Source organism: Parus major, chromosome 2 (genome assembly GCF_001522545.3).
Source record: "Parus major isolate Abel chromosome 2, Parus_major1.1, whole genome shotgun sequence".
Taxonomy (NCBI): domain Eukaryota; kingdom Metazoa; phylum Chordata; class Aves; order Passeriformes; family Paridae; genus Parus; species Parus major.
This window is the reverse complement of record NC_031769.1, coordinates 33,471,915-33,482,635: the sequence shown is the minus strand read 5'-3', so window position 1 is coordinate 33,482,635 and position 10,721 is coordinate 33,471,915. Positions and strand designations below refer to the sequence as shown.

The 10,721-nt window shown below is 42.9% G+C and overlaps 1 protein-coding gene across 1 annotated transcript in view; it reads left to right on the top strand.

The window, feature by feature from the left end:
* The first annotated feature begins 2,620 nt into the window (after positions 1 to 2,620).
* Positions 2,621 to 10,721, top strand: part of HIBADH (3-hydroxyisobutyrate dehydrogenase) — an 86,325-nt gene continuing 78,224 nt past the window's right edge. The window contains exon 1 of the mRNA XM_015619825.2: positions 2,621 to 2,741. Within this exon, the coding sequence (XP_015475311.1) occupies positions 2,678 to 2,741 (64 nt within the window). The 5' untranslated portion in view covers positions 2,621 to 2,677. The remainder of the gene's footprint in view (positions 2,742 to 10,721) is intronic.

Below are 10,721 nucleotides of genomic sequence, written 5' to 3'. Positions count from 1 at the left end.
TATACCTACACAAACAAAACCACCTTAGTAATGAGAAGGGTGTAGAGGAAGATGCAACTATAGAGGTAAAGCTGCATCTTGGAATGAGAGTTAAAAATCAGAATTCAAGAACCACAATGAGCACAGCATTAGACTCTCCACACATTCCTCTACATTTAGCTCCCCTCCTTCCTACCTCCCCCCAAAACAAAATGAAATCACTTTTCTAAGTCAGTTCAGACTTGATAGGAGTCTAGACCTAATTAGTAAAGGGTCAATGACTCTGAAAATGCAAGGTGGTGAAGAACCAGACCCTCCAAAGACCTTATTTGAACCATACCTCAGTACAAATTTCTGCCAGTAGACCTGCTTAATGAGGACTCACACCTTTTCTCATCACAAAAAAATAAAAATAAAAATCAAGTACAAGATGGTAGTCAACCTTTTCCCCACTGAAGAGAAGGGTAAACATAGCTCAGTAGCTTTATTCACCTGGCAGTCATCAAATGGCCCAGTGAGAGATGAGTTACATTACAAAAATATTGGTATATTTGAGTCTACGGAGCTTCTAATGTTTTAGCAAGTGGAAGAGTTTCTGTGTTTGTGTCTCTTCCCATTGCTTTAATTATAGAGATTTTTCTTCTCATGTGATATTCTCAATACTCAGCTGACAGGCAACAAGAGAAAGAAGCAACTGGGTGAAGGTATGAAATCAGCCTACTGAGTGGTAGCACTCTCACATGTCACAGTAAAGCTACTATATGACCACAGTCGCCTTCACTGCCCACAAAATTCCTTTATGTTGAGCTAGGTTGATTTAACTATATTTAACTGTCTTGCTCTACACAGGTAAATATAAAAATATATATCATGGTACTGATAGGAGAGCCAAGCTCATATATATAGCCTATTCTTTCTGTGCTAACATATAATTGAGTGAAGACACGTTGTAGTGAGACCCGAGATCTGTGCCTCATGACTACACTCCCAGAAGCCTGTAAATGATACTACATACCAGCTACAAAAAAAGCTCTGACCTAACAAGAGTAACCTAATGACCGAGAAAGTACCCAGCATCCTGGCACAACAAAGTAAGGCAAGTTTTTCTATCAGGAAAATAAATTTAACTATTTTGTTCCAAAGAGATGAACGTGGCAGTCGCAGGACTGGAGCTTTGCTCTGAGAAGGCAGCACACACCTGCCTCCAGCCTGCCCTCCCTCAGAGTGTGATGTGCTTCCTCACACACCCACCTGAAGCTCTCCCAGAGTTGCCAGCGGGGTCTCAAGATACTGGGCTGTGAATGAGCCACCCAGCTCTTGCAAATTTTATTGATGTTGATAACTCCTGTGTTAGGCCTCTGGGAAGTGTGCTTTGGGCATGATTGTAATGGGTTTGAGTGGCAAGATCTTGGCAGTGGGTGGGCACTACAGGACTGACTTTCTGTGAATAGATGCCCCTGCAGCCCATGGTGACCCTGGTGGGACAAGCTGTCCCCCTGCAGCCCATGGAGGTCCACAGTGGAGCAGAGATTCACCTGCAGCTCATGGAGGTCCCCATGCTGGAGCAGGTTTGCTGGCAGGATCTGTGACCCCACAGGGGGACCCACGCTGGAACAGTCTGTTCCCGAGGGACTGAACCCCATGGATGGGATCCTACACTGGAGCAGTTTAAGGTCTGCAGCCCAGGGGAAGGACCCATACTGGAGGAATGTCTCCCATGGGGGGAACTCCACACAGGAGCAGGGGAAGAGTGTGGGGAGCTCTCCCCCGGAGGAGGCAGAAGCGGCAGAAACGGCGTGTGATGAACTGACTGCAGATTGCGTTCCCCAAACCAGTGTGTCGCTGACGGAGGAGGAGGCAGAAAAATCCAGAGTCAAGTTGAGCCCGGGAGGAAGGAAAGGAGTGGGAACGAAGCGTCCTACTTTAATGCCATTGATAACAAGGCAAACTAATTCCCCCAACTTGAGCCTGTTTTGCCCAAGACAGTAACTGGCGAGTGTTCTCTCCTATCCTTATCTCGACTCACAAGCCTCTCGTATTTTCTCCCCAGTGTCCAGCTGAGAAGGGACACTGATGGAGAGGCCTTGCGGGGCGCTTGGCGCCCAGCCGGGGTAAAGCCCACACAACGACAAAGCCAGTCATTAAATCACAAAATGGCTTGGCTTGGAAGGGGACCTTGAAGATCATCTAATTCCAACCCTCAATAAGCGCCAACTCTTATTTGCCACCTAACTCGACAAAACAGTGCAAGGCGGCTTTTTCCCTCGCCCCGAGGGCGCCGTATCGCAACACAAGCCGTCTCAGCCAAAACGCCGGCGCTCCGTTCTGCTCCCGCTTCAGCCAAGCCTCCTCCCCCGGCAGCAAAGCAAGAAGACGAAGCGGCAGCGGGCAGGCATGAGCAAGCCGGGCTGGAAAGAACCGCCCTCCCGGGAACCGCGGCCGCCGGGATTCAGTGTCCCACCGCCCCAATGAGGTGCTCCGGCGCCGGCCCGGCCCCCGCCCCGCCCCGCGCTCCTGCCCCATCCGTCACGGGGCGGTGGGCGGGGCCGGCCGCCCGCGGGGAGGACGCTGTGCGCTCCCATTGGCTGTTCCCCGCCGAACGCCGTCCGTGGTTGGCTGCGGCGGCTGCCGCTCGGGGCGCGCGGGCGGCGGCGGCGGGTGGCGGCGGGCCGGAGGTCACTCGGCACGGGGGCGCAGCATGGCCGCAGCAGTGGTGCGCAGGGGACCTGCGGGGTGGTGGCGCTGGCACCGGCGCGTGATGGGTAAGGACCTGCCCCTTCCCTCGGCTCCAGTGGCCCCGCTCTGCCGGCCGGGCGGGGAAAGGCCGGGCCTTTCCCGGGGTGCGCAGCTGTCGCGCTGCCCTTGGCGGCCGCGGGCCCTCCGAGCCCTGTGCAGCTCCGGAGCCGCCTCCCTGTGCGGCGTCCCGGGTGACGGACTCCCCGGGCGGTGGCGGCCGGCACGCCGCGCTACCGCGGCCGCCTTATTCGGGGCTCCACCGGAGCTTCTTGGCTTAATAAATCTTTTCACTCATTTGCTTAAAATAGCGTGCCTGGAAATCATCAGAGCCCACAAATGCTTGCTGTGGCAGCAGTGACATGTCTGCGGTACCTGTTACCTAGGTTTGGGCTGTTCAGCCCTCTCGGTCATCGCATCCGATTATTTTCTTTAAACTGAAGGTAGATCCAGCGACACTTCCTCCTGTGTCGACTCTGCATTTCTTCAGCCTGTGGTTGGTTCATGGGCACTGGAAGGGGCAAGCACTGCAGACGTCCTGTTGGTGCAAGCAAAGGAAGAATGTATTTGTAGAACTATACCTAGACATTTTCTCTTTCCAGAGTCCTGAAAAATTATACAGCTGCTCCTAAGTAATTTAATTGCTGAAGTAAATGATTAAAAATAAATCTTCAGTAGTCTTTTCAGTGTCATTTTGATTGCAGTCTGTTGGTCGTGTATGTCACTCTGGTTAGGTTCGCAACACCGTAGGTGAAGGTTTTTAACTAGCAAGTGGAAGAAATAGATTCTTTTAAATGTTATATGGTTCTAAAATCTTGACAGTTAGCAAAGTGTTTCAGGAAATACTAAATCACTTTTAAGTAGATAACTGTAAAAACTTTGTAACTCACCTTTAAACCGCAATTAAACTAATGAATGCAAAACGTTTGAAAATTTTGATGTTATCTTTCAGTGCTGTTTTTGCTCCACTGTCTCTTCCACTAACACTTTTTTTGTAGTTGTGATTCTGATGTGATAAGTTATAGCTGGGGTGCAGCAGGCATGTTGGTCTCATGCTAGTAAAGTTAAATACAGGGGACCTGTTTATCACCTTTTGTGATACCACAATTGAAAGCAATAGCTTTCAAGGATTTTTGAAGTTTCTGTGCATGGTAACTGTCAGGTATTTCTGTAAGAGCTTTGAAACCTACTGTCATGGTCAATTTCCAAATGGTCATGTTTAATGTAGGGCAGATGGTGGGGATTTTGTTTCTTAGTGGTGAGCGAGCATAGGTGTGAAAAGCAATCCAACACTGGCCCTTAAAGTTGAAAAATACAGTTTGTCTTTGCCTGAAGACTTCATCAAGAAACTGTAATTCAGTCTAAGGAGAAATTGTGACTCTCCTAAGAAATTTCCATAGAACAGAATTTCATCCATAGCATTTAAGCTCTGACTTAGTCAGTGGTGACTATGCTGAAAGTACTCTTGACTCGGAAATGTTTATGGGATGAAGGTCTAAGCATTAAACCTTCTTAACTGCTAAGCTCTATTGCTTAGTTATATGTCGTGGCTTCCCCATCTCTAATGCGTTTACTAAATTTGCCATTCTTTTCTTGAGTTTTGATTAGTCTGACAGTTGAGTTTTGGGTAGTGATTTCACCATCTGTCCTGAGTGAAATACAATCCTAGTGAAGGAATTCTGCCAGGTCTGAGAGCTGTCCAACACCAGAGCTTGGTTAGCAAGCGGGCTGTCTTCCTTCTCTTATTGAATGCTCCTTGGTTTCTTGGTCAGTTGCTCTTTGCAGCTGGTACAGACTATGATGGTTTGTTTTTTCTGTGTGTTTATAGTAGAGATTGTTAAATTGTGTAGGAGGAAAATAAAGAGCTGAAGGCAGATTTTGGAGGAGCATCTTGGATGTGGATGTTTGTGTGTTAGCCAGTTGGACAGAGACTGTAGTCTTGTGTTCTGCAGCTGGCAGGCACTGACAAAGGTGCTTCATGGAGAGGGTTTATATGACCTTACTTTTAAAAATGTGTTTTTGGCGAATATGGAGAAATCTCGCCTGGGGACTGCTGTGGGGGGTGAAGAGGGGGTTAATGAATTATGGTGGCTGAGAAAAGAAGATTTTCTGGTGAAAGTGGATTCATCAGCTGAGGGAGCTGTTCATCAAGAAAGACAGTACCATGCTAGACAGCAAAAATGTCCTTACAAGTAGTTTTGTTAAAGTGGAGGGTACCTGTTCAATTAATAGTTGAATAGTGCTTTTGCTGGTTAAACAGTACTTTCGCTGATGCAGGAGCTCTTTTTGAACTGTTGAATGACTCTATGCTCTGGTGCAGAGAAGCAATGATTACTAAGCAAGGATTATGACAGAAGACATGCTGCTCAAAAGTCCAGCACATTACTTACTTAAGGGATCAAGGGACTTGATATTCTTTTTAGATGGAAAGTACTTACTATATGGTTTTCTCTCTAATGTATTAGCAAACATTTAGTGAGTGTAGGTAAAGATAAGAAAAATTATGTATAAGAAGACTCTGAGTATTACAAGATAGCATCTCTGGTTTTGATCAGCAGAGCTTTACAGGGGCAAGAAAAAGCAAGTGGGATATTTTTAATGTAAACCTAGCCAAATTTAGAGTATTGTTTTCTTCTTAAATTATTATATTGGCAGAGTGCACTTCTCCAAATCATTGCATAACCTGTAAAAATTAGTGACCCTGAGGCAATTTAAATTCCATTGGCAAAACTTCTAGGAGCAGGAGGATTCTACGCATGTACAGCTGGTCTCTCTAACTTCTTCTATATTTCTTCATCTAGTTCCCTCCCAGGATCTAGTTTCAGTAGAGGTTTTATAAATTACATAAAGAAGTCCACACAAAACACAGAAGCTCACTCTGATCTCTTCCTTCAAAGCAGGAAGGAAAAAAGGGATGATGTCTTCTGTTGCACTTGTACCAGAACTTCAGATGCTAAATCAGTGGGAAAATCTTTCATTTAGTGGCTCATACTGAATTGTCATCATGTTTCCTTCTCTGTGTTAAGTGACTTCATGTGTATTTTCTCTTAAAGCCCCAAGCAAAACCAGGAACTTCAGTAGCTGAGCTTACTCTGGGCATCTTCCAATGATCCTGTTAAATCTCACATATTGGAAAATAGGTGAAGTTTCACTGATCCAGAGAGATCAAGAATATTAATATGAGCTGTAACCGCTCTGATTAGGGAGCTTTTATGGGATGGGACTGTGTGGACTCTCACCCTTGTGCTATTTGGTGAATATAGATCAAAATAAATTTTATAAAGCCAATAATTAAGTAATATAGTTGAAATTATATTTTGGGAGTTACTTGTTTCTCAGTCCTGTTCTTGGCCAGTTAAACTCAGAGTACCATGCCATATGCCATGCACATTGGATTTTTTCCAGGTCTGCTGTCTGTGGTTCTACCCAACTATTAGTCCCTTTTTGTTTGAATTCAAAGAGATGTCCTCAGTTCTGCATAGTGTTTGTGCAGTCAAGTATTTGCAGTGAAATCGCCAACACTGAAGCTGGAATTAGTTCTTGAAACTGTAAGACTCGCTACTTTGGGAGATAGTGTAAAATGAAATGTAAACATCTGAAACGATCTAAATTTGTCATCATTCAGGTTAAAAAGAAAACTGCTTTCAGTATCTTTATATTAAAGCTTGAAAAGACAAGTTTTAGGTCATTTACAGACCGGGTATTCTAAAGAAAGGATTGCAGTCTGTGCATTTCTGAAGTTACTCTTCTAATGATTGCATTTTATTCAAGAGGAGGCAATCAAGAGATTCATAAACTCGTGCTGATTTTTTAAATTAAATTGTTTTTAAGGTAAAATTCTTGTGAAATTGCAGATTAGGTGAAGTTTTTCTATTGTAGGCTGACTTTTCAAAGCAAAAAAATATGTATTTTATCTATTGACTGTAAGCCCCAAATTTGGTGAGAGTGTTGTAGTTTTTTCTCCCCATCAACTGAGTTTTCATAGGCATGAGGATCTGCAAGCACATATTCCCTGAAGAGAATAATAAAGAATCTTCTTGGAAAAGCCCAGTTTCTTTGGGGTTGGTGTAGCTGTAGCTGGTTTTGCTCACAGTTAGCTTGATTTACAGATTAATTTGCATTGATGATTCTGTTCCCAAGGAAGGACAATTAGTTGCATATGGTGTCAGTGGTTATTTTAAAAGTAGGTTCTGTTGCTCCTGCTTCTGATGTTCTGCCCTCTCTTAGAAGTTGAGTGTAGACTGGGCATTTTTCCAGCCATGTGATTGCAGCAGGTTACTGTGGATTTTATGGCTGAAGCAAAGCGGTCTCAATACCAGACGGACAGTTTCAGCAAATGCTTATACAATTGATGGAATTAGTTAGCATATGTGATGTGGGTTTGCTGAATATCAGTCCTCAGATATTTGAATTACATAGTTATTTCAAAACTGAGTTTGTGCTACATATCAGATGCTAAAAAGTGCCAGCATATGCAATCTGGACATCACAGGTAAAATTACCTGTGGAGGTTCATCTAATGGGAAAATATGGAAATTTTTCTCTTTTAAAACATCCTCTTTTTGTCAAATCCCCACTGCCTTACATAGTCATCAAAAATATGCCATGCATCTAAATATAGTTGGTTCAAATGTAATTGAAATTATCTCAATTATATCTGTGAACTAATTTAATCAGTCCTCTAAACCAGTTTTCCTATATTTGAGTACCTGGAGAGCTGAAGATTTTTCAAAACTGTAAATCAAATTATTTAATTTTGAAGTGTCTTATATAATATCAGGCTGTGAAAAATTAAACCAAAATAAAGTCAGAAACTGACTTAGGAATTGGACTACTTCTCTAACAGGTCCCAATTTCCATGGATTTGAATATGTTTTAGCATATAACAGAAAGTGGTCTCTGATTAATTAACTGAGACAAAAAAATAAACAGGGACAGACAGAAGGAAAAATAATAGAATACAATGACACAAAACTTAATAGTACTGGTCAGCAAGTTGTCTTGTATCACAGCCTAACTTTTGCTGCACCTTTCTGGGGATACTGCAAAACAAAAATTTTTAAGGGAGGCCTTATTGTAGAAGAATGTGTTCATTTAATGGATATTTAACTTGTGAAGAGCTGCCACAAAGGCACAATAAAAGTGCACGTTGGCAATAGGCAGTCAAATTACCAGCTGAAGTCTTAATATTGAGATGTGATGACAGTCATGAAAAGTTATCAAAGCAAAGCAGTCTTATGTGACATTGCAGAGAAAAAGCAGGCAGGTTGCAGAGGAGTGAAAGTTGTATGGGAAAAATGTCCTTCTCAATTGCCAACATGAAGATCAAGGCAAAATTATGTCTGTTGAGGCAGATGTCCAGGTTCTGAAGCAGCTGAGATCTCAGATGTGATGGATGAATCAGTGAGATTTAAGCAGATCATGGATGGGTCTTTCAGGCTGTTGTGAGTGACAGGCAACACTGCTGGTGTCAGCACTGATAGAAGAAAAAGGTATCAAGAAAGTGTAAGAAAAGAAAAGAAAAGATCAGGATAAAAGTAAGGAGTCTACAAGAATGAGCCTAGATATGGTAGTCAGAATTATTCTTCTGATAAGGTTTCTTGGCATTCACAGAAACAAAGAAAACTGAGTTTTTTGGAAGCAAGACTTCCAAAAGCCTTGCATGTTTAAAGCTAGCTTAAGTAGCTCATGGTGTTCTAAGGTTGCTAGAAGGATGTAGGTTCCACAGCTTCTCTGCATTGCCTGTTCCAGTGCAGAACCTTTTTTCTACATCAGGGATGCTTTTCTTATTTCCAGCCAGAATATCCCTTCCTTCAGCTTTTGGCCATTTCCCCATGTCCTGTTGTACAGCACATATGTGTGGAGTTCAGCTTCATTTGCTCTGTAACTCTTCTTTCGTCCCGCTCCATAGGTAGTAGAAGGCTGCAGCCTTTGCTTCTCCCAAGCTCAGCAAAGACCTTTCTCTTAGCCTCTGCTCATAGGCCATGTTCTCCTGCTCCTTGGTCATGTTATTTGATGTTTGCTGGGCTGTTGTCAGTTTGATCACATCTCTTGCATATTTGCTGTGTAGAACAATGCCTGATTTCTTTGACCTGGATGTAATGCTGTGCAGAGTGTCCTTTTGCTGCAAGGATGCACTACTGACTCATGTTCATCTTCCAGCTGATGGGACTCCACTGGCTCTGCAGAGCTGCCAGCTGTCTAGCCAGTCAGCAGCCTGCAATGACATCCCCTGCCCCAAGTACAGGACATACTTGTCTTTGTTGAACTGCTTGAGGCCTATTTCTCCAGTCTTTCTGAATAGTATCCTTACCCTGCCATTTTTCAGACATTCCCCCTGGTTTTGTATTACATATGATGTCACTGAGGGTGATTATATTTAATCATCAGTCATTGATGAAACTTTTAAACAGCTTCAGTATTGACCCATGAGGAACATAATGTGTAACTGGACTGTTGCTAGTCTTTTGAACTACTGATGGCTGTTATTTGAGCCCAACACTCCGGACAGTATTTCTTCCTTCAGGCAGTTTTGCAGTCCAGTCCATACTTTCCTCATTTGGCTACGGGGATACAAGAGGAGGCTGTTCTGAATGCTTTAATGAAGTCAAGGTAAATAAGATCTACTGGTATTAAGGGCTAGAGAAAGAACGATGCTTAAAACCAGGGCTTGGAGCTCCTCAGGAAGTGGGAAGCTTTGGGCTAACTAAAGGAGCGATTTTAGATCAGTGCAAGTGAGGGACTGGGGAAGACTGACTCATAGAAACAATGAGAAGAAGACTCCAAGATGATTGTTACAGCTGATGATGCTGGTTTAGGCTCTTTGTTCATTTGTTCCCTGGTTTTGACATGTAGCACTTCTTAAAAAAGCAATGGGCTCTTTTCCTGACTTATCTCAGTTTTCACTAAGCATTTTCCCAGTGCAGATTTATTTTAAATTATGCTACTTCTCTAGCTATGTAATTGCTGCAGGCATCTGTGGAAACTGTCTCAGACCAAAGTTCTCTCAACAAACCTGATTTATTAAATGTGGCACTTCCAAAACAGTGCTGCAGATGAAAGAGCATGACCATTGCTGGCTAAGAAGGAGCTTAGAGTCAGAAAGACTTTAAAATGATTAATCAAGTGTTATTGGCCTAGAGAGGATTCTTTGCTAAGCATTGAGACCTCTTAGAGTCTCGATCCAGCTTAGGCACATTTTCTGTATGTGCACTTTAGAGCTACAGTATTTCTGTAGTTAGTTAGCCTTGTTTCTGTCTGCTTAGTTGACACATACTTTGGTGTTTATTTTGCATAACTTTTTCCTTTGCCATAAAGGACGAAGTATTTTATGTAATTGGCAAAGAAATCTAGTCACTGTCAAATTGTGCTGCCTTTGGATTAGGAGTGTTTAGAGTGATGAGATAGTGATTGCAGTAGATGAATGCCTGCAGTGCTGCTCATGTCCAGAATTTGATGCTCACTAACAACTGGGAAAAGGTAACTGACTGAAACTGTAGTGTTTTCTACAGTTTGTAGGTTAGGCTTTATAGTTCTATCTTAGTAGTATGGTAAATAGAATACAGAGGTTATTCCTGCAAAGACTTCATAACTTTTTGATACTTTATTTTGTTCTGGTTTTCAGTGTTTAAACTGTGGTTGCATGGCTTAAAGGATTTGCCGTGATTTACTATGGAGACTTTCATCTCTAAGTTAGTGGCTTGTATCTGATTGCAGGATCAGAAGAATCTGTGAGGGGTTGCATGAAGGAAAGTGGCAGCCTGTATTTCTAGAGAACATGTGCTATATCCCATGGCTGCAGGCAAAGTTGCGAATAAAGAGTCTGTAAAATATATATAAAATTGGACTTTGCATATCCAGTTTAGAATTTAGATGCATAATAAAACACAGACAATCCTGCATATTTTAAATGTACATCTGAGCTCTTCTTGGATCTTAGTTTTAAATACTGTATTTTTTTGAAACGCCCTCATTTTCCTAATTACAATAATTTTCTTTGATATGTAGAA